This window comes from Sceloporus occidentalis, unplaced genomic scaffold (genome assembly GCF_023333645.1).
Source record: "Sceloporus occidentalis isolate IW3139 unplaced genomic scaffold, rSceOcc1.0.p SCAF_7, whole genome shotgun sequence".
NCBI classification, from domain to species: domain Eukaryota; kingdom Metazoa; phylum Chordata; class Lepidosauria; order Squamata; family Phrynosomatidae; genus Sceloporus; species Sceloporus occidentalis.
The window spans coordinates 14387922-14414767 of record NW_028316987.1 but is presented as its reverse complement, the minus strand read 5'-3'; the positions used below and the strand labels follow the sequence as shown (position 1 = coordinate 14414767).

The window sequence follows — 26846 nt, the reverse complement described above, 5'->3', positions numbered from 1 at the left end:
CTAAAGCTCACAATTCTCCTTTAATCCTCATTTATCCATCCGCTTCTAGCCAACAAACAGTAGTGACTTACGTGACAGAGCACTGGGCAAAGGCAAGGTAGTCCACCAAGACATCGAGGCCCTTGTTTTCTTCATTCAGGAATTCCTGGACCCAACTGGAAAAGTGGAAGGGAGGAGGAAATGAAATTTCCTGTCTCAATGAAATATAAGGTAAGTAACACACCTGCTTTTTCCCAGTTTTGTCTTAGCTTCCTCCAGAATGCCATTCTTAGTAATTTCTCATGTGTTTCCCACCATAATATATTCTAGACAGGCATTTCTCTGTTTTTTTAATTGCTGTTTAATAATACTAATCATGTTATACCAGTTTTAGTATATACAGTGCTTAACCATCTTCCTGAAAAGGATGCTACGGCTGCAATCCTATCTACTGTTTCCTTGGAAGTAAATTTCATTGAATTGAGTGGAACTTAGAGTGGGGTTGATAGCATCTGTTGGAATTTTCCCCCACACCACCCAAAATTCCTTCTCCAGATAGAACAATTTACATGCTACGGATGAAAGTTAATCTATGGCAAAGTTGGGTAACTGTTGGGGGTCAGGGATCACACTGCCCCCCCGAGAAACATTGCAGGGCCACATCCTCCCACTGTACCCCTAAAAAAGCATTTTCAAAAATAGGCTGCATCAATAAAAGTATAGTGTCTAGATCAAGAGAAGTAATAGTGCCACTCTATTCTGCTTTGGTTAGGCCCCACTTGGAATATTGTGTCCAGTTCTGGGCACCACAATTCAAAAAGGACACTGAGAAATTGGAGCATGTCCAAAGGAGGGCGACTAAAATGGTGAAGGGTCTGGAAACCATGTCCTATGAGGAACAACTTAGGGAGTTGGAGATGTTTAGCCTGGAGAAAAGAAGGTTAAGAGGTGATATGATAGCCCTGTTTAAATATTTGAAGGGATGTCATACTGAGGAGGGAGCAAGCTTGTTTTCTGCTGCTCCAGAGAATGGGACACAATGGAGCAATGGATGCAAGCTCCAGGAAAAGAGATTCCACCTCAACATCAGGAGGAACTTCCTGACAGTAAGGGCTGTTCGACAGTGGAACACACTCCCTCAGAGAGTGATGGAGTCTCCTTCCTTGGAGGTCTTTAAGCAGAGGCTGGATGGGCATCTGTCGGGGATGCTTTGATTGAGAGTTCCTGCATGGCAGGGGTTGGACTGGATGGCCCTTGTGGTCTCTTCCAACTCTACGATTCTATGAATATTTTTGCCTCCAAATGCCCTTTAAAGGCATGGGATCCTCTTTTTTTCTTCTTCTCTCTGCTCTGTTTTAAGCCAGACAGTGACAGGAAGTCAACCCCTGGGTCACTTCCTGATGGTCTGGGACCTTAAAGCATGGTGTTTGGGGCACAAATTGATTTTTCCCCAAAACATGTTTTAAGGAGCTTGGGCCTACAAATGGCACATGAACCACAATTCCTTGTTCCCTAGTCTAGATCACAGGTGAGAATCATGCAGCCCCACAGATGTTGGACTGTAACTTCCAGCCATTCCTCCTCGCTGGCTTTCTTGGCTAGTGCTGCTGAGACTTGCAATCCAGTAACATCTGGAAGGCCTCATGATTTCCACCCTGATCCCACAATGCTACTTGAATCAGTAGCTTTGCTTGTTCAGGATATGCTTGATGTAAGGAGAATGTTCAAATAGCTTCTACCTCATTACATATTGGTAGTCATGTTAATAAATATATTGTGCTGAATTTCAAGGCAGTGCCTCCTTTGCTTGTCTGGGGGAAGGAACTGTATACATAGGGTCTTTTTGTAATACCCAATAAAGTTAGTCCATTAGTCAGTCACCCTTTCTGGTTGCTGATGTTTCCAAAAGATTTATGTATGTATATGGAGGCAGGAGTTGAAGTTACTTCACAAGCTTTCTGACCCACCCACCCCAAATGTATGATTTAGCAGTGCTAAGAGACTTGGATGCACCCCAAAGTCACTCCATGAGTTGCTAAACTGAGGTGGGATTTTTGAACTCCATCCCAGGTCTCTGATACTTTCTATTACACCATGCTAGCACGGCCCTCTCCTCTCCCACCCCCATCCCCCAAATTATACTCAGTGATATTCACGGTCAATTTTCCCCATGAAATCTTTTTTATACCGTGAATCATGAATAAAACCATCTGGGTGAATTTCACCCATTACTTAAGCATGGCCATCCCTAGCGTAAAAAATAATCAGGGATATAAACTGGCTGGCACTTGAATTTCTACAGGAAAGAGGACACAAATTGTGCTACCAGAAAATCCAGTTCTACTGCTGGAGCAGAGTGGATTGCAGTTGATGTGCAAATAAGCTCTTTATTTTCTTCTTTCTTTTATGTTCATCAGGACATGTAATTACTTTGGGTGTAAGTAGATTAGTAGCCCATTTCCTATATGAACACTTTGCCCAGATTTCATACAGTGGTGATCCTTTCCACTAGCTCAGAACTAGGAAAGGTACATTTCTCCAGATGCTGCTGGACCACAGCTGTTTTCGTTTCTTGCTATTGGTTATGGTGATTGGAGCTAATGAGACACATATTCCCTAAAAGGTAAAAAACAACAACCTGGACAGGGACTGAATTCTCTAAGGGCCAACATAGAATTGACCCCAATCACACAATTAGCAAAAAGTGGCTTCTTTAAAATAACATGCCAGAGTAGAGTATGGGAAGTTTTAAACCTTAGCCCTCAGCTCCCATCTCAATCTGGACTGGGCCCTCCACACATGCTACCTGCACTAAAAATAAAAGTTTACATTGGTATGGATAGAAGATTCCTCCTCTCCTATTCCCCAGATAAAAAGGAGCCACATGGACCAATCCAGAATGAGAGTGCAGCAGTGGTGGGAAATGGATCATGGTCCTCTCCACCTGATGTGAGGGGCTCAATTCAGATTGGGAAACTGATGACTGCAACTTCTTTTTAGAAATACATTCATACAACTGAGGATTGCCATGCAGGGAACAACTTCAAAGTGGCTACAGTTGGAACATTGTGAGCTTTGTGGCTATGCCTTTAAAGTGACAGCAGGAGTATCTCCCCATGTAAACACTTCTACTTTGTGGAACATAATTGGAAAAAAAAATCCACCCATGTGCTTTGAATGGCCAGAGAGATGGTGTGCACTGTGTTAAAGTAATGCAATGAGTTAGATCCAGACTTAGACATTCTTAAAGTAGACACATTGAAATCAATAGCACTTAACCGAGTCATTAGTAATGTAAGCTCCATTGTTTTGTTAGTTACGTTTACATCCCACCTTTCCTCCAATGAAACCAAGGGGGTGCAAGTAGCTCTCCTCCTCATCTGATCCTCACAACAACTTTGCAAGTTTAATGAGTCATTGGAGACTTGAACCTGGATTTCAAACGTTCCACTTCAAATCTCAGGAAATTGGGTTTTTATATTCTTCCAGATGTTGAACTACAACTCCCAATAGCCATCAGCAGCACAGCCATGGTAAGGGATGCTGGAATTGCAGTTCAATATAATCCTTATCACCTGCTCTAACCACTACATCACAATGTCTCTCTCCTAATCTATTTCCTAATTTAAATGGATCTACTCTTGACTAAATAAATCTGAATATAACCCAGTGGCCACACCCTCTATAAGAATAATTGAATGTTTTGGAAGCAGAAGGTCATGTTCTACAGATTTTTCACAGGGGCTACAGAATATATCCATTTATATAGGAATCTTTTATTTGTGAATATTGTCAATGTGGAACAGAAAATGGAAGAGAAATATTTTAAAGTCTAAGGTATATTCTGACCAATGTAAGGAGCACATGCAAATTACATGAATTGGCCCAATGCAAAAATAAATTCAGTGAGGTGAAAATGACTTGATTCTCTTATCATAGGTCTGCAACACATTTCCAGGAGCACAGGCACTGTGGCCCCCTCGTATGTACAATTGCTTCTTCTTTTGTACTGCATCAGGCACGACAATACATTTTGTCACAAAACGCTGACATGTCTTGCTCATGCTGGCTTCTACTGTTCCCTTTTATGTTCTGACTTGCTTGGCAGGCAATCAATCCAGGGAGATAAATGCTTCACCATCTAAGCTGTTAATTAGCCTGCATGCATCACTGTCGTCAATGGTTTCAGCTGCTGTTTCCAACATGCTAGGGTCACCTTCTCAGTAGAGGACCCAGACCTTTGCCACAAACCTCAATTTTCTCTCAAAAGGGCACAAAAAAGGGTGCCTGGGTGGTGGGGGCATGGCTCCATCACTGACAAAGGAAGCAGGGAAGTTAACCAGCCTAAGCCACATTCACATGAACAATTAACATTTTATATAATGTTAACCGATGGTGGTTAAATGCCTTTACTGCAGCCACTCACTCACAAAACCACAAATGTGTGAGTTCAATATCCGCTGGAGCTCCGGGTTGACTCAGCCTGGCATCCTTCCATAGGTTGCTAAAATGAGTACCTAGCTTGTTGGGGCAATTAGCTTGCACTTTGTAAACTACTTAGTATATCATAGAAATGTACTTGCTATTGCTTAATAGACTTCTGATTCCCACTCTGCTTGAAGGTAATGGCAAGGTAACAAGGTATATACTTATTCTGCTTCCTTTTGTCTCGTCCCCCCCCCCCCCCCCGGGTTTTAATATATTATTTGTTACCAAAAAAAGCATTATATGACAGAAGAAAGATAGACTTCTATCAGGAGCTAGATGGGGAAGAAGCATATACAAGCCTAAACCATAAGCTTGGTCCTAAAGATCCCACTGTTATAATGTTTGGTGCTACTCTCCCACCTGTACAAAAGGGATTATTACAGCACAATCCTATGTGCAAGCCATGTCACAAGGAGAAGACAAATGAACTCTCTTCCTTCTAGAGATGTGAATCCATGCCTGTCTCATTCTCATATGAGAAACTGCAGAGGGGGGGAAGGTTCTCCTTGCCTACACGACAATGAGATATTTTGTGTCAGCCTTGGGAGTAAAACTGGAAATGTTCTCCTGTAGCTTTAATGTTTATGCTGAAGAGCGAATTTCAGCAAGTGTAACTTGTTACTTGGTCGCACAGCAAACAACACCATCCATCTGTCGGAGATGCTTTGATTGTGATTTCCTGCATAGCAGGGGGTTGGACTGGATGGCCCTTGTGGTCTCTTCCAACTCTATGAACACATACTAACATTTTCTCTTCAACACAACCATGAAAAGTCCAGAAAGTGCCTTCAGTTTTGAATCTGGCAAACCTACTTGGAAAGGTTTATACATCTGTGACAGTGACTTTTGTGAAAATTGCACAGATACTTAGGAGAGCTGCTGCCTTGCTTCACAGACTTTGAAAAACTGGGAACACTTGTCTGTCTCTCTTTGACCAGTCAGCCCTTTTGTACTTGCTATGAGTGTATCTGTGCTTTTCTTCATCAAGGGAAAAGTTATCAGTTTTGTACAGAGTGATTTTAGTGCAAACTGAGAAAAACTCAATGAGGATAATACTCATTGTCTTGTTGGAGGCAAGAAATCTACCAAACTCTTGACAAGCCTGTTTCATAGAGAATTTGTAATTCAGTAATTTCTCCATTGCTATTCCCTGGTGTAAAACACCTCACATGCTTTAGCAAAGGCTTTTGGCCATGATATATACTTGCATGCTCACCTCAAGACACAGGCAAAGAACCCACCGATCATCCATACTAACATCTGAACAGCAACAGAGGGCCAAATCAAGGTTATCTGACCTCCCTCTGCATCATTACAATGCCAAAATGTGTTCAAAGGGAACAAATGGCATAAGTGGTGGTAGATTTGGCCATCACCTCTGGTGCTGATGACACTGGGGAAGAAGTTGTTCAAGAGCCCATTGACTGTGTATCACTACACAAGAAATTTGGGTCAGTAGCTGTGGACAGTGTTAACCTCTCTTGTTCCTCTCTTGTTCAGTTTTTCAAGATCTTAGAAACAGATTGAAGTGTCTTACATGTCACTTGGAAGCAACATGCTACAATTAACATTTTAATTTGTGGAGAGGAATGTAGTGAACAGCAACGGCATTAGCACTCCTCCTTCAGCTATACTGTTAATGTTGGGGGGAAATGGATAAGGTTTACTTTATATATCCCAAATGTCATTCTTCAAGGGTCATGGGGAAATTTTTTGTCAGTTTCTTAAAAAAAAAGTCACAATTGCAATTCATTGTTCTAACGGGAAGAATTTATGAAAATTTTCACAAAATGACTAATATGAACACACTGGCCATTTTATTTAACAATTCCAGGTTCTGGTCCTATACTAATATTATCTGTTCTGGCTGACAGCAGCTTTCCAAGCTCTCAGGGAGAGCTCTTCCCTGTGATAAAATGATAAAAAGGTGATGGGGTGATGTTAGTTGTAGTCCAACACATCCATAGAGCACCACCCAATTGAAGAAGGCTGTCATGGGCAGTACAGTTTGAGACAGAAAAAAATCCAAGTGTGGTAGGCTAGTCACTGAAGGCACTAGGTCACCTTTGATCTTGGAAGACAGACAGAGTCCACCTTGGTTAGTACTTGGATGGAAAACTGCCGGTGCTGTTGACTATATTTCAGAGGAAAGAACTGGCAAAACCTCCTCATGAGTATTCCTTGCCTAAGAAAACCCTGCAAAATTCATGGGATCACTGTAAATCGACAGGCAACTTGAAGGTACAAATACACACAGGCTAGTTATAAGTTCTCTGAAAGAGGAGAACAATTTTCTTTTGAATCATGGGGGTATGAGGTTTGGGGATTTCCTCACCCCTGTTTTGATACCTTCTGCTCACTTCTTTCACTTATATAAAACCCGTGGAAAGAGGAACCCAATTCCTCTTTGTCCCAGAAGCCTGGAATGTGGATTGCAGCATCCCTTCTTTTGGTTTTCTGCAACGACTCCCTTCTCTCCATTTGTCTTCATGGCACTTGCAGAAAGAGTACAGCAGGAAAAATATCCAAGGACAAAACATGACTGTCCCTGTGCACAACAAATACAACTCCCATTGGTCATGTTGGCTGGGGGTTTCTGAAAGCTGTAGTGCAAAAAAAAAAAAAAGGGGGGGGGACTTTTCCAAGCTCTGGGTAGAAGGCAGTAAGCAAGATGATCACTAGTGCTCTCAGGTTTCCCCAAACCAGAAGAGGGATAAAATCATCAATCTGTACTGCATCTGAAGAAGTGAAAGCTCATGCTAAAATATAAACCAATTAGTCTTAAAGGTGCTGCTACATTCCTCCCCCCTTCCTCCTTTTAAAGCATTATTCTAATTTCACACAGGGAGGGTTGGCCCATGGGAGGACTCCTAACCAATAAGCAAGCAACAGCAACATTGGGCATTGGTACTAACCCAATATAATTTGTTCTCAGAGATATCTCTAGCTCCCGAAGAACTTGGGTGGACTCTTGAACCCGCCTCTTGAACTGGATGAAGAAAGAAAAACACACACATACCAAAAGTCAAACTTGCATACAAAGTACAGTTCTTTCCAAAATTCTTATTTGTGCTATGTTCAACACATACATTACTTTATGAACATGGGTTTCCCAGCAACATTTGGGCTGGAAAACATATAAAGCACTGACAGTGGCATCATTAAGGTTGGCATCACCTGTGGTAACTCAAGGTGTCACCAGTCCCCACTGACCTCCTCCCATGCAATATTTGCTTTTGGTACTAATACAGTGTGTCCACCTTATACGTGGATGCACTATACGCAGCTTTCTGCATACACTAAAAGATGTAAGGGAGCCGTGCGGGAGTGCGCGGGTTGCAAGGGGTGGCGCATCCCATTTAGATGAATGGGGTGCGTGCCCAAGGCACGCGTGTGCTATTGCGCCACTGTCGCATGCACGAACCCCATTACTTTCAATGGGGCTCAAGCATACGTGTTTTTTTTACGTGGCGGGGGGGGGGTCCAGAACAGATCCCCGCATAAAAAAAGGGCACACTGTATTACTCATAAATTGTATTTCCCATATGTCACTGAATATAATGGTAATAGTTATTATTATTATCATTATAGTTTATTTTTATAGTGTTGTAAATGTACACAGCACTGTACATACAAATGATCAAATCAATAAAAATGAAACCTGCCAAGACATACGATCTTAGTTATACTGTACCTTTAAATTACAATATCATATGCATAGCCTGAATGTATTTACACATAGATAGTTTCATATGGTTAAAGTGAAAATGTGGTAGGACGTAATTTTTTTAAAATGAAAATTTTAAAATAATAGTTCTTTTTAATTTTTAAAATTTAATTAAAAAAGACACCTAGGGCCTCTCCTTTTTCCTCCCACTGAACCATGTCCCATTCACACCATCTTTTCAGTGTTTTAAAGAGTCACAGGTGAACACAACAGCCCTTTTTGGCAAATGTTTCGGGAGCAATAGTGTCACACACACCCCCACCGGGTGTCACCAGATGCAGACTTGCCCCAACTTGAGCACTGAGAATATCATGTGTGCATTTCCTTGCAACGTACACTGAAGTAAAGACCTCATCCTTTCCCAACTGCAGTTTTCCATTTATTACAGTCATATGGCTTATTATTGATGGTGTGGGCCAACACTATTAGCAAACATAGAAAGTGGAAACAAATAAATGAAGTTGCTTAAATAAATATCATGGGCTCATATTTAAGAAATCCAATTTTGACTTTGGACGTTGTTAAATTGCTTGTAGGGATAAACCACCCGAGAGCATCCATGCCTTTCATATCTGATGGTACTACATGCATGTTTTGGTATTCAAATATGGGGTATATATTACCACTCAAATTCAAATTTAGCTCCTTTTGACATGCCTATACAGTAAATGAGGCAAGTTAGACACATTTGCACATATTAAGAGATTAGAAGCACCAGCTAATGCAGGCATGGCTAGTTACTTTGCATTCTGCCTGCCTGAGCTTTGTGTACTAATGGCATGCCAGGATTTTCAGCTCAGACAAGAAAGCACATTTTTGCAATCCATTTTTTTTTTTTTGTGAACGACACAGAGGTATACAAAAATAGCAGCTTTCCAATGCAAATCTCCCCAAAATGGGAAACCAATGACAGCATGCAAAATAACCATTTTGGCTTCAGAGCATTTGAGGCAAGAAAAAAGGAACAGTCATGTGAATTGACTCCAACTGCATATGTATTTTTTTTTCTGACAGAAAAGAGGAAATCGGTGCTAGGTGAAGAAAGTGAAATAGAGAGAAAGAAAAGAGAATATCACATTACCAAAAGAGTGGGGTGGGATGAAAAGCAATGGAAAACCAGTGAAGAAAGTACAATATGCTTATGGTTACATTAACCAGTTATCAGTCACCTTTCCACTGAATCCACCGGAGTCCAGATAGCCCTTCAGTTTCTGGATATAAGCAGAAGGTGGGTTTTTAACTTGGAACCTTTCCTGGAGGTGGATATAAAAAAGATAGTAGAAAAAATAGCATTACTTTTATTAGATTTAGGGAAAGTATTAGAAATTGTAGTCTGAAGAAAGAAGCACGAGAACATGTATGCAAGAGACTAGTTCTGTCACATATCTGTACCGGCAGAAGATGCCAACAGACAACTTCCAGTATCAGGTATCTCTAGCCAAACACTGCAGCTGTTTCTGGATTTCTGGGCTCAAACATTAGCATATGGCAGTTCTTAGACACTTACTAACCAGGCTGAGCTTAATGAAGAAGAATGCAATGAGAAAGGAATAACCCAATACACCAAAGATGCTACTGTTCATACTGCCATGTTTCAGTCCAGACTCTGCAATTTCATCTATTATACATACAGTGGGCTCTTAGTATCCGCTGTGGTTTGGTTCCAGGATCCCCCTTGGATACCAAAACCAATGGATGTCAAGTCTCATTAAATATAATGGTGTAGTGAAATGGTGTCCTATATATAAAATGGAAAAGTCAAGGTTTGCTTATTGGAATTTATATTTTTAAAAAACATTTTCAAACAGTGGATGGGTGAATTCATGGTGGGCCAACTTTATGTGTCTTCATCTCAGAATTAGAACCACAGTCACCTTACATTCTTTCAGACCACTAGTTCCTCTACTCTATCCCAGTATTGTCTACCCTGACTGGCAAACATTCTCCAAGCTTTTGGGCATGATTATTTCCCAGCCCAACCAGGAGATGCTGGGGTGAACTTGAAACATTTTGTATACAAAAGATACTCCAAGACAGGTACTAATCATGCATTCCAGTCAGAGACAACAACCCCCCACCTCTTTCCCCCAAATTATTTCCTTCTGCAAATAATGTTTTTTAAAAATCCAGAAATATTTGTAAATGTGCCCTAAATAAATTTTGACTACATATATATCATTTATTGCTGCTGCAGAAAGCAGGAAATGGGTAAGGTTTCAGAGTATCTTCTTCATACACATCCAAAGCAGCTTCCCAAGTGTGCTCTCCTTGAGATATATTAACTAAGAGTTCCACCCAGGATTACGAAGTCATCCTGCTTGGGAAAGCTGGTAACTGAAATCTAACACATCTAGAGAACACCAGGTTGGGAAATGTTAAAACACACAACTGAAAATTTCCTGTATTTCTTCCTCTCCTAACAACCAGGTTACACCATACTTGTCTAAATGTGACATAATGTTGCTCAAGAGCAATTATGTACTGCCTATGGATCTCCCAACCTTGTTTATTTTTTGAACCGTGAGGTAAGAATCTGGTGTGGCTGCTATAGTTTTAAAGACTCATCCTATGGTAGGACATACACTTTTTAGCACCACCCTAAAATGATGTACTACACACTACAGTCTTGAAACTCTTTTAATAGTTCCGAGGAGGGACAGCACTATCATTAGCTAGAGTAGGCCAGTTGACTGTGGATGGTGTAACAGATCTGGAAACTGTTAGTTCTTTAATTTATTGCATTATATTTTTACTACCAGGAATGGGAAAAAGTGAACATGTGCTCTACTGCCTCAAATGTAAAAAAACTTAGCCTTGGTATTACAATGGACCCCTCCCATCTATGGGGGTTTAGGTGCCCGGGAGGGGGGGGGGAGAGACATGGACGCTCAAGTCGCATAGAATTCAATGGGCAGTTATGTGCATGCATCTATATCAGTGTGCCCACATGTACATGCTGCCACTGAATAATATGAGATGTGCCGATTCCCAGACAGTTGAACATGTGGATTGCAAACCTGTCCATATGGCATTCCCATGGTAGATATTTTTGACCGGTTGCCAGTTGCTACTCTGACTTAGGCAGCAAAACAATATGAGCCAGTTATCCTACAGAGAACTCTTGAGAATTATAGATCTCTGAGGCAGTTAAGGGACACCTGGTGGTGGTGATTTTTCTTAAAAAGCACTTATATCTTAACAAATAAAATCACATTTCTATCTCTAAAAGCAAGAGATGACAGGGCAAAACAGACCACCCCTTTGCGCCAGCTTCCGGGCAGCTTCAGAGCATGACACGCTCTGAAGCTGCCTAGAAGCTGGCATCGTGCCACCTGCCCATCCAACCATGGGCCAGATTAAGGGTGATCTGGCAGGGCGGCGTTTATATGCTGCATATCACAGGAGCACCATAAAGCCACTGCAGGGAGGGAAAAGTCAGCTTTTTGCTGGCTCAAAAAGGAGTGGCAATTTGCTGCTTCTTTTTGTGCTGGCAAAAAGCTGGATTGGAGTCATGACATGCAATTGCTGTGGTCCCAACCTCGCTCTCTCAGAGGCAGCTTCAAGCCGCCTCTTCAGGGTGGTCTGTTTCACCCCATGGTCCTAAATGTAGGTGGTTGTACCTAACTTGAAAACAAGTTACATGTTCATTCAGGACAACAGACTAGAAAACTAGTCTTACAACTAGTGTTACAAGCACTATGTACATCCCTTCAAAAGATATTATACAGAAGTTTTCATCATGTAAGCTTCATTCCCAACATAACAAAAAGATGTCACTTGGTCTGAAGTTTCAGGTTTTGGCCATTTGTTTTGGAGAGTTTAGCTCCACAGTTTGGGTGCTCTTAACTAAGTCCCAGTGTGACATAGGTCCAAACACACTGCAGGAATAATCCAGTTTGAGACTGTTGTAACTGCCCTGGCTCAGTGCTAGAGTATCCTGGGAATTGTAGTTCTGTGAGACATTTAGCCTTCTCTGTTAGACAGCTCCCATAAACCAACCTTTCCGAGCTCTATTGTCTGCAACATCTAACATCTATTTGAGGTGGGAAATGAGGGAAAAGAGGAAAAAGCCAACAGAGAGCTAGAGCAGTCATTCAAAATGGAGTCAATAGGTGGCAGCAGCTACTTTAGACAGCGGTTTCTTTGTTGCCTTTGCAGCATGGACCCAACTAGGTCTGGACATGAGTGGGTGCAATTCAAGAGGCCTCTGTTGTGGTAACAACAGTGGGCCAGCTATAGTGACAATGACAGCAATGACACTCTGGCCCTGGCTTATTTGTCACACCCCAAGCAGAGGCACCCAAATGGTGGACATGCCAGTAGGCAGCCCTGACCTAGACAACATTCTTGCCCCCAGCAAAATTCAAATCTGCTGCCCATTGTCAAATGTACTAGAATTGCCCCTCACACTTTATGTATATGGAACTGAAATACAGTGGATCCTTGTTATCCACTGGAGTTTGGTTCCAGGACCCCCGTGGATGCTCAAGTCCCATTAAATATAATGGCATAGCAAAATGGTGCCCCTTGTATACAATGGGAAATCAAAGTTTGCTATTTTGGAATTTATACTTTTAAAAAAATATTTTCAAGCCGTGGATGCTTGAATCTGTGGATAAAAAAAATCATGGATAAGACGGGCCAACTATAGTGCAGGTTTCACAATCGGAAATAACTTTTACACTAGGAAATTATAAAGTAACATTGGGTGGCATTAAATTGATGAAGGATGATGGATATTTCCCCTCAACTTTGACATTCTGGGCCTAGGAAGGAGGCTTCTTAAGTTATTTGATGTGAGGAATTTGCAGGAGTCCACTCTGCCAATGGGTCAGGGACCAGCACCATATTTGTGCCCACTAACTACCAACTATTTCTTTCTTTCATAGAAGCTTGCTGCAGACCAGGAGCCAATAGCTAGTGGACAAGCACAGTCCACTGACCATCTCTTTGAGTAGCACTGGCCTACACCAGAGTGTAGGATGACCAGATATCCTCCTTTTCAGAACATGTCCTACACTTCAACCTTCTCTCCAGCAGGAATTTCAAAACATTCTCCATTCTGACCATGACTAAAAAGCATTAATTCACAGTTATGTGTGTTTAGCTTTCACTTTGTAATGCCCTACATTTTTATTCATTTATTTTTTACATTTGGCGGTGTCTTGTCCTCCTTTTGGGTTATGACTTCTGGTCACCCTGAGTGAACTTTTTGCCCTGCAGGCATCTTGAATGTAACTCCCCCAGTGCTATACCACTGGCCATTGCAGCTGAAGCCCCAAACATTTGATAGCTCAAAGGATTCCCAGTTTTGGTCTACACAGTGAGGCTCATACAGGAGTGTTTCTCAATGGACTGAACGTAGGGTGTGACTTGAATGTTTTTCTCTCTTCTATTTATTTCCACTGAACCACAAATCCACCATGACTGCATTTGCACTGCAGAAATAATCCAGTCTGATGCCACTTTAACTGCTACGGCTCAATGCTAGGGTAACCTGGGAACTGTAGTTTTGTGAGTCATTTAGCCCTCTGTCAGAGTGTTCTGGTGTCACAACAAACCCAGGATCCCATAGCATTGAGCCATGCAGCTAAAGTGGTGTCAAACTAGATCATTTCTGCAGTGTGGATACAGCCTACCTGAGGCTGGTGCTTTGCCTTTTTGCTCTTCCCTCCTGTTTTCTGTGAGCCAGAATGTATCCCCACTGCTTCTCCATGGGCACTTCCAATCTTTCACCAACAGCCTCACACACACACATTCCTTTTTTGCCACAGATACATTCACACATACAGTGGTGCTACATTTGTATTTTCACAAATCAGAAGTCTGCGAGGAGGACATTCCTGTTTCCCACACACATTGCCTGCCACTTCCTACGTGATTCACGAGAAGCAGAAACCAACTTCTTCCCTCGCTTGTCACCCGCTTGCACTTGAGCTGAATCACAGCAGCCACTGGCAGGTCCCAATTCACCAGGGTCCTGTGACCTGTTTCTCCTGAGCAGGAAAGTTAGGATGGGCCTGCCTTCTCCGTCTCCACTGCCCACTCATTGTGAAAACACTTCTGAAATCACCAGGGGTTTCTATTTCAGACGCTCTATCCCCCGTGGAAGAATTGTCTTAGCAGAACTGTGAAGGGCTGAATCCCACGCAGACATCTGCACAGCCCACAGTGAGTCACTCCTCTCCCCTTTTTCTGTCTTCTCAGCATCATTCACAAGCCTGTTCTTTTATTAACTGAGAAATATATAGTTTCACAGCATGAACGGGTGCCACATTTTCTCATGCGTCTCTGCCAGCAGCTTGTGTTAAGAAAATGACCCTGTCTCTGAACAGCTCGTTCCTGGATCCTCAGAAAGGGAGAGGATAACTATCTGCCCTGTTTCAGTCAGGCTGAAGACAGATTATAATTTCTTTCCTCTAGCCCCCAAACTACTAAAGTCAATTTGAAAGAGAAGATGTCTGTTTGCAACTGTGTATATCCCATTTTTAGTTTCTAGACCAAACAAATTTGGCAAGTTTTTGTACTGCCACAGAACTTTTAAAACCTCCTCGGCCAGAGTTGATGATGGGATGAAAAAATATGGACATATGCTATGGAGAAGTAATGCTTCTCTAAATGACTTTTTTTTTTAAAAAAGAACTACCTTCTGTTTACTTACACACATACCTAAGAACAAGTGTTGATAAAGTTATTGGTTATTCTTTTTTAGCACATAATAAGCCTAGTTGTGTGCTGTTCAACTATAGGTGTACCTGCCTCTAAATCAAATACTGATCTGATGCCCAGTTCTGGCTTTCCTCCATGCTACAGATGGGATGTCTGAACATGTCTTAACAGCAATGGATGCAAGCTGCAGGAAAAGAGATTCCACCTCAACATTAGGAGGAATTTCCTGACAGTAAGGGCTGTTCAACAGTGGAACACACTTCCTAGGAGTGTAGTGGAGTTGCCCTCCTTGGAGATCTTCAAACGGAGGCTGGATGGCCATCTGTCGGGGATGCTTTGATCTGGATTTCCTGCATGGCAGGGGGTTGGACTGGATGGCCCTTGCGGTCTCTTCCAACTCTATGATTCTATGATTTTAAAATGGCTTTTTATTTTATTTTTTATTGTTTAAAGTACTACCTGAAGGTTTACTTAAAATTCATTTGATGCCTTAAAAGAAAGTCAATTTTAAGTTAAAAAAAAAAACTAATCTGATAATGGAGAGGATAGTGAAGTGGGGGGTGGATTTATGTTGTAATAGGAATGCGTCAGGCATGTGTGTGCTGTTATATTCTGTTGTGAAGTAGCAGCATGGATTTCCCCTGATTATGATCTCAAAGGGAGCAATAGCAATAGACACTGTAAATCTGGAACAGAAACATAGAAAGTAGATTATCTCTGTTCAAATTATCTAAATTTTAATACACTTTTTACCTTCAGCCTCACTTGGTGCTCATCAAAAGTTCTAATATATTTCATTAACAAACTGAATAAATAAAACTTTTAATAATATGCAAAGGAGGGAGGAAATCACTCATATGTGTGCATAGTGGTGGCAAAGTTTTAGCGGTTCAAAATCCTGCTGTGGTGTTAATATTACCTTAATTTTTAGCTTACATAGAAAGTATCTTATACTAAGGTAGACTATCAGTCCATCTAAATGTATTGTCTACATTTAATAGCTTTCCAGGCAGCAGTTCTCTCAAACAGGGGTTTTATCTGAAGATGCTGAGGGGTGAACTTTGTGCCTTTTGCATGTAAAGGAGGTTCTCTACCACTGAGCTAAAACTCTTCCTGTTCTTGTTGTTGTTGCTGCTGTGTACCTTCAAATCATTTCTGATTTATGGTGACCCTAAGATAAAGGGGGTTTGCCTTTGGCTGCCTCTGAGGGTGAGAGTGTGTGACTTGCCCAAGGGTTTCTATGGGTGAGTGGAGATTTGAAGCCTGGTCTTCAGAGTTGTAGTCCAATGCTTAAACCACTACACCCCGCTGGCTTCTTCCTATTCCAACAGCATCCTTAGATCATAGAGAAAACTGCCAATCTGTAAGGAAGTGAACCTAGTGAAAAGAACTGAGCGAGAGTGGTGAACCAAGGGGGAATTCACACTCATATTTTTGTTATTTTATCATTGTAACCTCTGTGTTATTCCCACATGCCATCGTTTCAGTATAAAATAGAGCCGTTTCCATTCCTTTGAATGATACAGAGCGATCAAAATCGACTTGGAAGCTCACACTGCCAATGATGCGAATCAATGCAAATCTTTCAGGAAAAGTCAGAAAATAACTCAGTATCAAATATTCCGGGTTAAGTGGGGGGTTTTGCCTGCCTCCTCCCAAAAAAGTGCATTGAGTGCATTCAGGGCATGTGTGAACAGCAAGGATTCAACCCGGATTATTTTCGTAGTGTGAATGGGGCCCAAGATACCCTTGTATTTTGCCAGTGGGAAGAGAGATATACTTATTAACATCCTTTTTTTTACTGCAAAATGATTGCCCAAGACATATATATTCTAGAAAGCACACATCATTTAGATTTTCACAGTATCAGCTGTATTAATCTGTAGCAGTAGAAGCAATTAATCTTGCCCCATTTTAAAGACTAACAGAGTTATTATGGCATAAATTATCATGGGCCAGAGCTACTTCATATTCTTTTAGCAATACTGTTGTATGTGTAGGTTGCATGCAGAGATAAGCGACTTTGAAGCTCCTACAAAATATGCCTTGTGGAACATAGCCTGGAAAAATTACTTTCTGAATGCTACTCCTAGAGTCCTCCAGCTATTACTGGCTGCTTGATGGAGGAGTCTGGAAGTTGTAGTCCAAAAAAGTAATTTTTTCCAAGCTCTGTGTAACGTCATTCAAAAAAGAGCATTGTGGTCTCTTACCTGGTCACAGATCAACTCCCATTTCTTCTCATTGTCATACTCGCTCAATAGCTTCATTTTGTCTGGTGGCAGGTTCATAGAATTCTACAGGACAAGAAGAAAGGGGGAGAATTATTTTATAGACATGATCATTACATTGCAAGCCTTTCTAGTCCTTAAAAGCTGTTAACAACAGAAGAAAAAGAGAGGGCAACACAGGACTGAGTGGATGCTGCGTGGAGGGAAAGGCACATATTTTATTTGCTTTTGTTTTTACAAGAGACAACGCTTCTGCTTTAGTCATTTTATGCAACACCGACATATCACTTTACATATTTATTCTAGAGAAGTGAGATATGTCTCCCAAATGATTTTGAGCTGTCCTGATTTTTTTCCCTAGAGATAAAACCATTTTGGCGTTTCTGTGGAAATTGTTAACAGAATCTTTTGGGATGTAAATAGTCATAACACTATCATCAGTTTAGCAAGTATAGTTTGCAAAGTGATTGGCGAAGGTGTATAAAACTGCCTCTCTCTCTCTCTCCATTACTTACCCACATCATGAACCCTATCATTTCTAAAGCACTACAAGAGGAGCTACATAGCTACTCCAGGTTACCTTAAAGATCTCCTCCCTTTGTGAATTTTGAAATCTACCATAAGAGACTCTATTTTCTGTCCCAGAAACATCAAATAGGAATTTGTTTGGAATTTAAGAGAAGGTTTTCTTAGTGCCTAACACTGCTAATCTAGAACTCCCTTCATACAGCCATATAGCCACTTTAGTTGTGTTGTTTCTCCAGCAGTTCAGAACATTTTCATTCAAATATGCCTAGGTAGTATTCATTTTTATTTTCTGTTGCTCTGCATTCTGATCTATATTTTAATTTACATTTTAGAAAATTTTCATAATCTTCTTTACATCTTTAACTGGATTTTTAAAATTTAAAATCTCTCTATTTAACAATTATAATGTTGATTTAATTTTATAATACATTTTATTGTTAGCCACCTCGACCAGTCCACATAAAAAAGCAGGCTAGAACTTCGCCATACCTCCCACAGCCAGGATGCCATGACTACTGAGTGTGCCCAATCCTTACTGGGCTGCTCTGGATGTCTTCCCAACCTCTTTAGGGATTTCCCCCCTCCCCTTAAAATTGGTTATAGTAGTTGAGAAACACCTGAAGATTCAGGCATCATCAGTCAGATTATCTGATGGTCCATGCCATGCTGGTTCATTACAAGAAGCTATGTTTATACAAACAATGAAGTGACACTCTTGACTATACTGTTCATTTGGAAAGCCACTGAATTTTAGACATCTGTATGAAACGATCTGGGAAAGGGCAGTAGATCCACAGAGGGATTGTGTCCTCCTTTTAGGTTCCCCAAAGATAACTGTTTGGCCACTGTGTGAACAGAATGTTTGGCTGGATAGGTCTTTAGACGGGTCTAGTAAGGCTCTCCTTCTGTTCTTATACTAACAGTTTTCTGACTAAAAGTAACAAAGTGCAAGACTCAACAGTTCCTCTGAAAAGAAGGAATTTATGGAGAAAATGGTGAGGGTTTTTTTTTTTTTTGGTAAAAATGTAGGAAAGATCCAATCCTTCTCAGCCAGAAATCACTAATAAAAAACAGACTGTTATTTATAGTGCTACTAAACACCAAGCATCTGCACCTCAAAACTTTTCCCTCTATTTATGATTTCTTGATGACATCTTTGTAATTTGGCCACATAGAAAGCAACCGCTTAAGAAGGCCCACCAGAATTTTAAAAGCTTCCACCCTACCATCAGTGGCATCACTAGAGGGGTGCAGGGAGTTTGAACTACACTGGGTGACATCCAGGGGGGTGTCACCTGGGGGGGTGCTACACCAGGGGAGGGGGCTGCTTTCTGAATCTGGCATAGCAGTTGCCTCAGAAGACCAGGGTGATGGGAGCAGCTTCCTTCCAAGTTTGATGTCGGACTCAGAAAGCCGGGTGGTGGTGGTGGTGGTGGCTGCAGTGGTGTCTGGCCAGCTGGGGAGAGGGCAAGGAAGTTTACCCACACACACACACACCAGGAGACACCAACCCTAGTGATGCTAGTGCCCACCATTAACCTGAGCCTGTAACAAGCACCACAACAAATCCACTTTCTTGAAACCACTGTGCAACCTGTTTGTTTTTTTGTTAACTGTCCCATCCCTGTGGATGAGACTCCCTGTCCTCAACTGTTTTGCTTAGATCCTGCAAACTCATGCCTGTGATCTTGTTAACAGAGTCCCTCCATCTAGCCTGGGCCCTTCCTTTCTTTCTAGTTCCCTCCAGCTTTCCAATCATTATTGTTTTTTTCCCCAGTGATTCATATCTTCTCATGATGTGCCCAAAGTACAACAGCCTGAGTTTTGTTATCTTGACTTCCAGGGAGATTTCTGGCCTGACCCATTTGTTTGTCCTTTTGGCCATCCATGGAACCCTGAGCACTCTCCTCCAGCATCACACCTCATATGAATTTTCTTCCTATCTTCTTTCTTAATTGTCTTCTTCTCACATCCATACCTAGAAATATGGATTCTAACCTTTGTGCTCAGTTATATATCTTTGCATTTTAGCATCTTTTCTAGCTCCTTCATATGCGCTGTCCTCATTCTTAATAGTCTTCTGATTTCCTGGCTGCAGTCCCCTTTCCTATCAATGTTTGATCCCAAGTATGAGAATTCTTTTACTATTTTTATTTCCTCATTGTCTAGGTTGAATTTGTGTAAATTCTCCATGGCCATTATTTTTGTTATCTTCATGTTCAACAGTAAGCCTGCCTTTGCACTTTCTTCCTTGATCTTCCTTAGCAGTTGTTCCAGGTCTGGGAGGTTTTCTGCTATTATTATGGTGTTGTCTGTGTATCTTAGATTGTTGATATTTCTTCCTCCTATTTTCACTCCTCCTTCTTCTGTGTCCAGGCCTGTCTTTCTTATAGTATGTTCTGCATATAAGTTGAACAGGTAGGGTGATAAGATGCAGCCTTGTCTGATGCTTTTGACAACTGGGAACCATTCTGTATCTCCATGTTCTGTTCTGACAGTGGTCTCTTGTCCTGAGTACAGATTCCTCATTAGGACTATCAAATGTGTTGGTACTTCCATGTCTTTAAGGGAGTTCCATAGCTTTCCATGATCTATGTAGGCAAAAGCTTTGCTATAGTCTATAAACTACATGTTGATTTTCTTTTGGAATTTCTCAGTGCGTTCCATTCACCATCATATGTTTGCACTGTGCAACTATGCAATGGAATTCTAAGCATCATGCTCTATCAAAAACCCACTGACTGCTACACATACTGTATATACTCATATATATATGTCTAGAAATTCTAGTCAAAAAATTGACCCAAAAAACCTGAATTGACATATCCATAGGTCAGTGTAAATATTATACTTTAACACTTAACAAAAAAAGGAACCATTCCCTGGCGAAAGGTAAGAATGCAATCTGTCCTGGAATCACTGACTCTCCCTCTATTCTCTCATCCATCTTGCCTTTAGTATAAGCACAAACACTTATACTTGCTGAAATTTTGCAAGTTCTTTGGCAGTGGTTTCCTTTGCTTTTCTGCTAGAAACTTTGCTTTGTTACATGCCCCAAGGTTTTAACCTCAACTTATCCATGGGCCTTATCAAAATCCATAATTTGCCCCCAAAACCTGCCCTTGATTTATACATGAAGTCGACTTATAGTCGAGTATATATGGTACTTTCATATCTCCGGTTTCCATCCAGAACACACTACCAAATTGTTTACAGCCAAGCCCTTCAATGCAACCGAATTTGCTTAGAGACAGACAAAGCAAAGATTCAAAACTCATTAAGATTTACAATAGGCATTTCTACAATATTCTGTGGTGGTGAAGAAACAAATTGACAAGGCAAGATTAATACCCAGGAAGCATTTACTACAAGACAGGCAAAAACACAAATTGATAGAACACCCTAGTGGTCACCTACAGTCCCCAGCTGAGACCTCTCAAACACATCATCAACAAGCTACAATCAGTTCTGGAGAATAGACTAGCCCTCTCACAAGCTCTGGGAGGCAGGCATTTATTGACCTATGGAGTGCCTACAAATTTTAAACAAATACAACAGGATACATAACATGAATGGTAATGCAGGAACAAACCCCTGCCACAAACTCAGATGCAAGCTCCGGCTCCACATCTACTGTGGGGGCAATAATATTGGTGCCAATAACATCACTCACATCATCAAAGGTACATTTACTTGCTCTTCCTTCATTTTGATATATGACTTCCTATACCAGCAATGCCTCACTACACTCTACATAAGATAAACAGGACAGTCACTAAACAAGAGAATTAATGGACACAAATCTGATATTAGAAACACCAGTTGCAGTACATTTCAGCCTTCCTGGCCACACAATAAGGGATTTACAGGTTGCGCTTCTTGAATAAGGAAAATTACAAATTAAGATTAGAAGGAGAAACTGCTGAATTGAATTACATTAACATATTCCAATCCATTAGTAGAGGTATAACCAAAGACAATGGCTTCATGGTACACTATGTATATTAATACAAGAGTCGTCATCACAGCATAATAAAAGGAGTGCTCTTAGAGAGTTTTGTACTCTCTGGAAAACTGACTTTTGGTAAGCAGATGTACTGCTTTCACACACTAACTGACCACTAGAAAGATAAAGAACCAGTTAGTCTTAAAGAGGCTACCACAGTTTTTCTCCCCATTCTTTCCTCCTTTTTAAGCACCAACAAATATTCCTAAAATGTGTAAGGAGTTTTAAGCTACATCATCTCCCTTTTGCCTCTGAATGACCTCTAATATAGCCATTGCGGTAAGAGCCAGTGTTGTGTAATGCTTAGAAAGTCTGACTGGGAGATTCAGGTTAAAGTCCCAAAACAACCAGGAAACTCACTCAGTGATGATGGGCCAGTCACTTGCTTGCAGCCTGACCTGCCACACAGTTGCCCTTGTGATGGTAAAAGTGAGGAGGAAAGACATGTACACTGTTCTGAGTTTACTGGACCAAAGGAAAGACAGAAATGTAACCAACAAATGAATAAATGCAACAACTCGTTCTGAGCTGAAGTATGATCATCAATCAGACTCCAAGGGCTACAGTTACTAAACAACACCCAGAGATTTCCTCTGTGTATTTACATCCACCACAGAATCAAGAAAAAGTTACAACTTCTCTTACTTGTCAACAAAGGACTAGCATTCTCCCCCTTGTTGTATGGCATACCATTACAGCAGGTTGGGATTCACAATTTTTAACTGGGAGTGAAGAAGCAAAAATGCAAAGGGAGAAGAAAAACAGGCAGAAGAAGAAATTGTGACTTCTTGCCCATCAGATTTAAAGCTGCATACAGTATGATGTCTGTCTTGCAACCTGTTATACTACTATACATCAGCCACCTTGTTCCTTGGAGTGAATCTATAAAATCTCATGCTATTTTCCTTGGGCTAACTTACTGGACAAATTACTGTACACAACTGTACATTACCCAAGCGACACAAAGTAAGTGGTTTCTAAGCCAGAATTTCCTAAGAACACGAATACACACGGATTGTTATGTTTCCCTTTTTGCTGTGACATACTGGAACAAAAGGGAACTCCTTTTCTTGTGACCAAGAGGCCTGCTTGCTGGGATTAAATCAGCATGTATTTAGAGGCGATTATCTCAGTAGCAGGAAGTTGCATGCCACCCATGCGCTAGGCACTTGCAACCACAGTTGCTCAACCCAGTTCTTCCTCACTTCCCCCTGCAAGAGTGGTGCAAGTAGAATCCATTTCAGCAACAAAACAGGTCCAGGATCAAATTGTTATTCATGTCCATTTGTCAGAGCTATAGAAACTTTGTTGTTGTTGTTTCTGTACAGCAGACAGCTTCCATGTGTACAGATTAAACTTTTGTTCACTTGATGATACAGACTTACTTCTGCTTTAAATGGGAGGCATCTGCCTTGACTCCAAGTTTTACCCTTTAACAATTTTGGACTACTTGAACAGTACCATCTTCAAAATAAACTGACTAAAAGCAAATCTAAAGGACTTGGCAAGGTGCAGCATCTGAGTCGTTCTTATAAAACCTAAGCTAGCAGAAGCAGAGCTTCTTGCAAGACCAAATCCAGATTCCAAACTGGGCTAATCTAAGGACTGGAGTCACTATAGAGGAGATCCCTGCCCAGACATGTGACTCAAAAGGAAACTGTGATAGAGGGTACTGAAAACCTCTGAGTGAATCAGTAGAAGCAATGTGATATGTCCCTGCTTCCCAGTTTCTGGTGCAGATCATCCACTAAAGTAACCATACAGTCCCTATTTCATAACCAGATCTGAAGTCAGACTGAAAGTGATCTGGACAAACCACCTCCTTCTGAGAAACCCTCTCCCTGGAGATCCCATGTAGGCATAACGATTATTAGCCATTGATACACTTATCCTTCATTTGTCTTACATGCCTTGAAAACTATCTGTGTTGGTAGCCATGACCACATCTTGTGACAATGAATGCCATAATTTTATACTTATGCAGAATTACACAACCTTCTACTCCATTAGATGGGAGTGGAAGAAAAATGTATTTGCTTTGTCACATTCATACATGGTTTAATGACTTCAATCATATTATATACTTTTGGCTTTCCCCCAAAATTAGAGTCCTTCATCTTTTTCCTTTGAAGGAAAGTGCTCCAACCCCTGAATTATTTCTCACCTTTTCCAGCCTTTTTGAGATGGGGTGACCAGAATTGAACACAGGATTCCAAAAATGTCTGCACCAAAGATTTAAATATAGACATTGTAATTTATGATAATGGCCCTTCTATTTTCAGTTCCCTTCTTAATGAGGCCTAGAATGGATTTTGTCTTTTTCACAGCAGTCATACACTGAGCTGACATCCTCAATGAGCTCTCTGCTGTGACCCCAAGATCTCTTTTTGTTAGCCACTATTAGTTCAGATCACATCAGTGTAGATGTGACATTAGTATTCTTTTCTTCAGTGTGCATCTCTTTACACTTGCATGCAACCTCATGAGCCATTTAGCCAATTTGTCATGACTGTTTTTTTGCAGCTTGCTTGGCTTTTCACTGCCTAGAATTATTTGGTATTTGCAAACCTCACTGTTTGTCAGATCATTTATAAACAAAATCAGTGCCATTATTACATAGCATCGATCCCAATACAAGTCCTTATTTTGTTTCTTCTTCCTTCTTTTTTTTCACTTTATGGATTACCCATTTATTCCTATCTATGATTCCTATTCTCAACCATTCCAGACTTCTGAACTCTTGCTCCTGGAGGCCTACTTTTTAAACCAGAAGTAGACCTATGGACTTGTAGAGAGCTAGCATGTGTAGTGGTTTGGTTGTTGGACTGGAACTCTGGAGACCAGAGTTTGAATCCCCACTCAGCCATGGAAACCCACTGGGTGACCTTGGGCAAGTCACACTCTCACAGCCTCAGAATAAGGCAATGGCAAACTCCCACTGAACAAATCTTACCAAGAAAAACCCATGATAGATTCACATTAGAGTTGCCATAACAACATTAGTTGTTGAAGGAACATAACAACAACATTTGTGGAAGTGGACATTTTTGAAACTGCAAGTGGAGTTTCAGAGCCAGGCTTCATTTTCAGACTATTTCTTTTATAGGAATTCTGTCTTAAAAATATTTCAGGTTGCTTAAAAAAACCTTGGGTGAAATGAGTTTTGGGTTATTTGGGAAATGTGAGCACAGCATAGAAAATGAGGATAATGTACCACGTTACGGTTGATAGTAGCATTCATATGGTCTGGTTTCTTTTGGGGGGAGGAAAATAGGTATGCTTTCAGTTATGTAATGACTGTTGGACTTGGCTTAAAAGTTACCTATCTTATGCACATCAGAGAGGGGAGAATGAAGCACATGTGTGCAGTTGATGCACTTGGCACTATGGAGACAGGTCTAACAAAATAAACATTAATTGTTCTATTGAACTAATATTATATATCAATATAGCCTTAAAATCGATTGTATTTGTTTTATTGTTATAGACAGCATGTTGTTTATTGGATCTATATTTTGTTTTAAATAATTTTTATTGAATTAAAAAAACAAGATTATCGAAAAAAGACATTGACAATTAACTTATACATACACTAATATAAACACATTAAGCACATAGATTACATAAAACATAATGAAACACAAGACAACTAATCTCCCTTTCTTTTCATTTCCATCTGATATCTGTTAAAATAAACTTTACTCCCCAAAAGTAGTAAGAATTTATCTTTTACCACATAATTTCCCATTCCATAAAGACTTACAAGTCTTTCAGGAATAAGTAATTTGGTATTGTTCCACTTCTTCCTATATATTAAACATACAATATTATTCAATCTAGACCTATAATCCAATATTGGAAATATATGTTACACATGGTTTCTTTGTACTTGTAAGTCTGATTTTGAAAGTTGTAAACATAAAATTGTCAGTTACAAGGATTTGACTGTATGAAAACAAACAGGATCCACTGTTAAATACAATCTCAGTACTATTCTTAAACATACTAATTGAAGAGTAGGTCCCATTGAACTCAAGGGGGCTTAATTCTGCATAAACATGTCTAGGACTGTTCTGAGAATCTCATATTAAAACCTAGTAGTCATAGTGAGGAAATGGATCTTGCAGCTATTAACTATTAACACTACTAGACTCTCAAGCAGGCTTTCCGACCGAAAGAGCAGCCAAGGAGAAGGAATAATCTAAAACGTGTCCATTCCCTATACTTGCTGCTTCGCAATTGTTTTATCTACTGTGGGGTTTAACAATAGCACTCTTCTTTGGCATCTAAGTGGCCTTGGATATCGGGACCTTGAGATACTGAAAGCTTGCAGGAATTTCCATCTGGCTACCTGTTACTATAGCAACCATAAGAGCTGCCATATTGAAAGGGACTTCTGGCGTTCGAGGTTACCATGCAACCACAAGAGCTGCCCATATTATACCAGAATCAATAGGGCTCTTCTGTGTGCAGGTCATAATAAGAGGAAAATTCTCGATGTGCCACGGAGGAGGATTCTGCAAACCTCACAACAGGAAAATGTGGGATATATAACCCACGTTTTATTATTATCCGGCTGATATTGGGTTTGGAATAAGCCCAAACCCTTATGAGGAATCCTCCTGCAACTTTCTAGATCACACTAAAATGTACTGTACTATATTCAGAACCTGCTGTGAGCAAATACAATACCAATGCTATGTGTATTGGCAGAAGCTTCTGTTTTAACAGTATTATACCATACAGTTAAACTATACACCAAAAGCAGAGTGAGGGTGTCCACGTATTTTACTGCTGTAATGTTCTCATCTCCGTACCCTTTCTGAAGTACCTCAGATTTTTTTAACTGTAAAGAAATGTCTGTTTTTAGTAATATGGATCTTTCATTGTAGTGTGGTGGTGAGAGAGAATCAGTTGCTAAGACTCAAGCACCCAGAACAGCATATCCTCCGACATTTCACAGATGAAAACCTGGACATGAGTGGCCAAGCAACATCAACCTATGCTGAAGTTAGCAAAAATAATTAATGAGGAAGAGCAGACAAACTATAAGAGGCTGCAGCAGTTTGCTTTGCCTATGCCTTCAAGGAGAGATTTTGCTCTGTTTCCTCCTCTCCTCCCTCCTGAGTTAACTGAGCACAAACTACTTTTGCTCTTCGAACTCAGTTTACAGCAACTAAAGTAAGCTTAGGACAAAGCAGAAGGAAGAGAGAGAAGCTGG

The 26846-nt window shown here is 40.7% G+C and overlaps 1 protein-coding gene across 3 annotated transcripts in view; it reads right to left on the bottom strand.

The window, feature by feature from the left end:
- The window catches only part of FMNL1 (formin like 1), a 105385-nt gene that overhangs the window by 39451 nt on the left and 39088 nt on the right, over positions 1–26846 (bottom strand). For all 3 annotated transcript variants that reach the window (XM_089532017.1, XM_089532018.1, XM_089532019.1), the window contains exons 2-5: positions 17074–17157; positions 9364–9447; positions 7383–7456; positions 72–155 (exon numbers count right to left, since the gene is read on the bottom strand). In XM_089532017.1, the coding sequence (XP_089388143.1) occupies positions 72–155; positions 7383–7456; positions 9364–9447; positions 17074–17157 (326 nt within the window). The remainder of the gene's footprint in view (positions 1–71; positions 156–7382; positions 7457–9363; positions 9448–17073; positions 17158–26846) is intronic.